We start from the raw sequence: 3,232 nt of genomic DNA, 5'->3' as shown, positions 1-3,232 counted from the left end.
CATTAGCAGCGTCCCACAGTTACTGTTTCCTCAAATGCCACTCAAGCCCTCAACTGCCCTAATTCCCCCCAGATGTGTCTGGCAGGTGACCAGCCATCTGGCTGCGTTTGCCACGCGAGGCTTTGAGTTGTGCTACGTACAGATGCCTCCTTCCCCACCCACTGCTGCCAACTTTCCTCTGCCACCCTGGAGTGCTGCACTCTCTGCATTTTACTACCCAGTCCCTCCCGTTGGGGGGTGCTGAGGTCCCCAGCCTCTGTCAGAGCCAACTCACAGGTAATGGTGCTCTGGATGGTGCTGTCATGATCAAAAGCAATGACGGTGACCTCGTAGGGCTGAGGGCCAGATTCCTCCCCCGTCTGGCGGCAGTGAAAGCAGCATCTCACGCAGACAGAAACCAGGCCACACAGGAGCAGCAACCCACCAATTGCCACCACCAGCCTGGGAAGGAAGAGGACACAGAATATGGACAGAATGACTTTGTTTGCAGGGGACCTTTTAGGATGCCTCCCTGCTTGAAATAGAGGCAACCTCAAAGCTAGACATGGTCATTTGGAACCTTGTCCAGCAGAATCTGGACAGTCTTCAGGAATGGAGATCCTGTGTCCCCTCTAGGCATCCATTCCAGTGCTGCACCACTCTTGAGGAGAGGAGTTTTTCCTTCTGTCTAATCAGAATTTCTCTGGATTCAACTTGGCCAGTTGCCTCAGGTCCTCCTTCTAGGCATCTCTGAGGAGGCTCTGGCTCTTATCTTCTCTCTAGATCCTCTTTAGGTAGAAAACTGCAATTAGGTTGCCCCCCTTGCCCTCCTACAGGCTGAACAAACCCAGTCCTTTCAATCCCCTCTCACAGAGCATGTCCTCTGGACCCCTGACCATTTTATTGGCTTGCCAATGGATTGCTCCAGTTGGACGACATTTCTCTTTTACTGAGGGACCAAGACTGGACTAGGACTGGACTACGTATTCCAGATGTGTCTTCATGAGTGGCAAGCAGAGAGGAAAAACTGTACTCTTAATCTACTGGCTATAGTCTTATTAATGCAGCCTGAAATTACTTTAAAAATCGTCCTCTTTAAAGACAAATTGTTCCATGAATGCTTTATTAATGTTGTTCACCTGAGTAAATTAATATGTGGAGTAAAAAAAAGAAGCTGGCAAGTCAACATTTGTTAAAGATGATGAGACAGCTAAGGGGTTGCCTTGCTACTGTTGAGCATTAATATCCCAGGGGAAAGCAGGGGTAACATCACACTTGTGTGGGTGACACTGAATCCCAGTCTCTGCTAATGGAATTGTCCAGTGATGCAGATATTTAAATTAAGCATATGCCTTCTTACCAGATATACCACAAACGATCCCACTCTGTACCTGAGCAGCTGAGGAGAAAAGGGTACAACTTATGGTTAGTGACATAATACCAAGTAAATGGGAAGACCCCTCCTGCATCCTCTTCATGCTCCCCTCAGGCTCCTCAATTACAGTCCAGCTTCTAAATGACACAGTAACGAGAAACAACCTGTGCTTTGTGGAGGAAATAGTTGTCCCACCTAGTCAATCTCACTATTAGGTGACTTTGCCTTCTCTTTGGCTTTCTCCCTTTTCTGTTCCCCTGATATTTGTGTCTACCCAATTCTATTTGCAAACCTGAGGCATCTGCATAACGTTGTTATTCCTGAAATTCCCTTCTTTTATGTATTTTTTTTCAGAATGCAGTCTGCCCAATTCTGTTTTCTTTTGCTTTGTTTTTTCTGACTTTCTCTTTTATTTCTTTCTGGCCCCATGGGTACATTTTGGATGCTGTGTTGTATGTTCCTTTAGTTTTAGTAGCTGTGCTTTTTAAAAGACATTTCTTAGTCAAAAGGAATCCTCCTAGGAAACTTTTCACATTTCTTTTGTCTTGATTTCCGTTATTCTTACAAATGACATCATTGAGAGAAATATTCACAAAAACATTAACTTTCAATTAAAGGTCAGTACAAAATCTATAATCTCAGTCAATAAAATTACTCCAGAAAGCTCCCAACCATTACAGTTATCCAAGTAAGTAGCAGGAACAGTGCCACATGATCAGGATGTTGAAAATATAGTAAACAATACACTTCACATTCAATTTTTGTGTGAGTTTTCAATGGTCACAATTAGAGTAAGCTTTTCTGGAAAGTCTCAGCCACAATGTCATAACAGTGATGTCTACTATTGCCTTTATCCTTCATTGTCATATTAAAAGAGAGCAAGATCAACAAATACTCACAGCTCAGTGTTGAGACAGCTTTCCTCACCTCTCACTTGGGGCAACTAGAAGGATAAAAATAAACAAGACACAGCTGGAGGAAATTAAGTATTTGTCATATGCATCTCTGTGATCTGGATTTTTACCAGTGTGAATCTCCTGTCTTACTGTCAAGACTTACTGTCCTCTGTCTTCTGTTGTTTCTTCTGATGTAGATTTGACACTTCCATGATACCAGTCACATTGTTTCTTATCTTAACTTTCCATGGTCGTTAAAATCCTACTTAGCACTGTTCCCAGCAAAGACCCTAACTTGCTTCACCTTCACCACAGGTTTCCCATTCTCCACCACAAGCTGTGTCATGCTACTGCTGTAGGTCCTTCTCCATTCTCAAATATTACAAAGCTTTACATGTCCTGCTTCATATTATACCCACACTGACTTGAATTCTGCTCTGTCCCTCCAGCACTCCTACCCTTCTCATTACTCTTCCTTTGGCACCTTGACCTCTGTGGTACCACTCCTGGAATAGCAGAAAATATTATTCTCTTCTGCACGTCTGCTTTTTATATGCCCAGTTCTTTCTAATATCAGGGAAATTATTGTGACTGTAAATAGCTTTTGCTTCTCCATCTTTCCAAGGTAACTCTGTAACAGAGCAGAGACCCCATAAAAAGAAACTTGAGGTGTGACTTACCCATAAGAAACACCATAATACAAAGCAGATCATAACTGGTTTATACATCCCCATAGGATGGTTCTGTAGCGTCTTTGTGTCTCAAACTGCTTGATGTCTTCTTGTCTTTTCTAGTTTCAGTTCATTGTCACCAGTCCATTGACCAGGATAAGGAGCAGATTCCTTGTTGTGTGTTGAATCCAATCTCTTCTGCCTGCTCTATCTCTGTCCTCCTCTGGATCTGACCTTCTCTGCTGTTCAGGTTTCTTCTGCTTTCTCTCCTTCTTTGTCACTGGCAATTCCTGTTTGCTTCTGTCTGTCTC

The 3,232-nt window shown here is 43.4% G+C and overlaps 1 protein-coding gene across 1 annotated transcript in view; it reads right to left on the bottom strand.

Annotated features, from left to right (window-relative positions):
• Positions 1 to 2,984, bottom strand: part of TMEM52B (transmembrane protein 52B) — a 3,391-nt gene extending 407 nt beyond the window's left edge. Inside the window, exons 1-4 of the mRNA XM_010004143.1 lie at positions 2,931 to 2,984; positions 2,254 to 2,297; positions 1,340 to 1,378; positions 275 to 441 (exon numbers count right to left, since the gene is read on the bottom strand). Of these exons, the coding sequence (XP_010002445.1) occupies positions 275 to 441; positions 1,340 to 1,378; positions 2,254 to 2,297; positions 2,931 to 2,984 (304 nt within the window). The remainder of the gene's footprint in view (positions 1 to 274; positions 442 to 1,339; positions 1,379 to 2,253; positions 2,298 to 2,930) is intronic.
• Between the last annotated feature and the right edge of the window lie 248 nt (positions 2,985 to 3,232).

Source organism: Chaetura pelagica, unplaced genomic scaffold, assembly GCF_000747805.2.
Source record: "Chaetura pelagica isolate M959 unplaced genomic scaffold, ChaPel_1.0 scaffold198, whole genome shotgun sequence".
In the NCBI taxonomy this organism is placed as follows: domain Eukaryota; kingdom Metazoa; phylum Chordata; class Aves; order Apodiformes; family Apodidae; genus Chaetura; species Chaetura pelagica.
The sequence above is the reverse complement of the archived record's forward strand: the minus strand, read 5'-3'. Positions and strand labels throughout refer to the sequence as shown.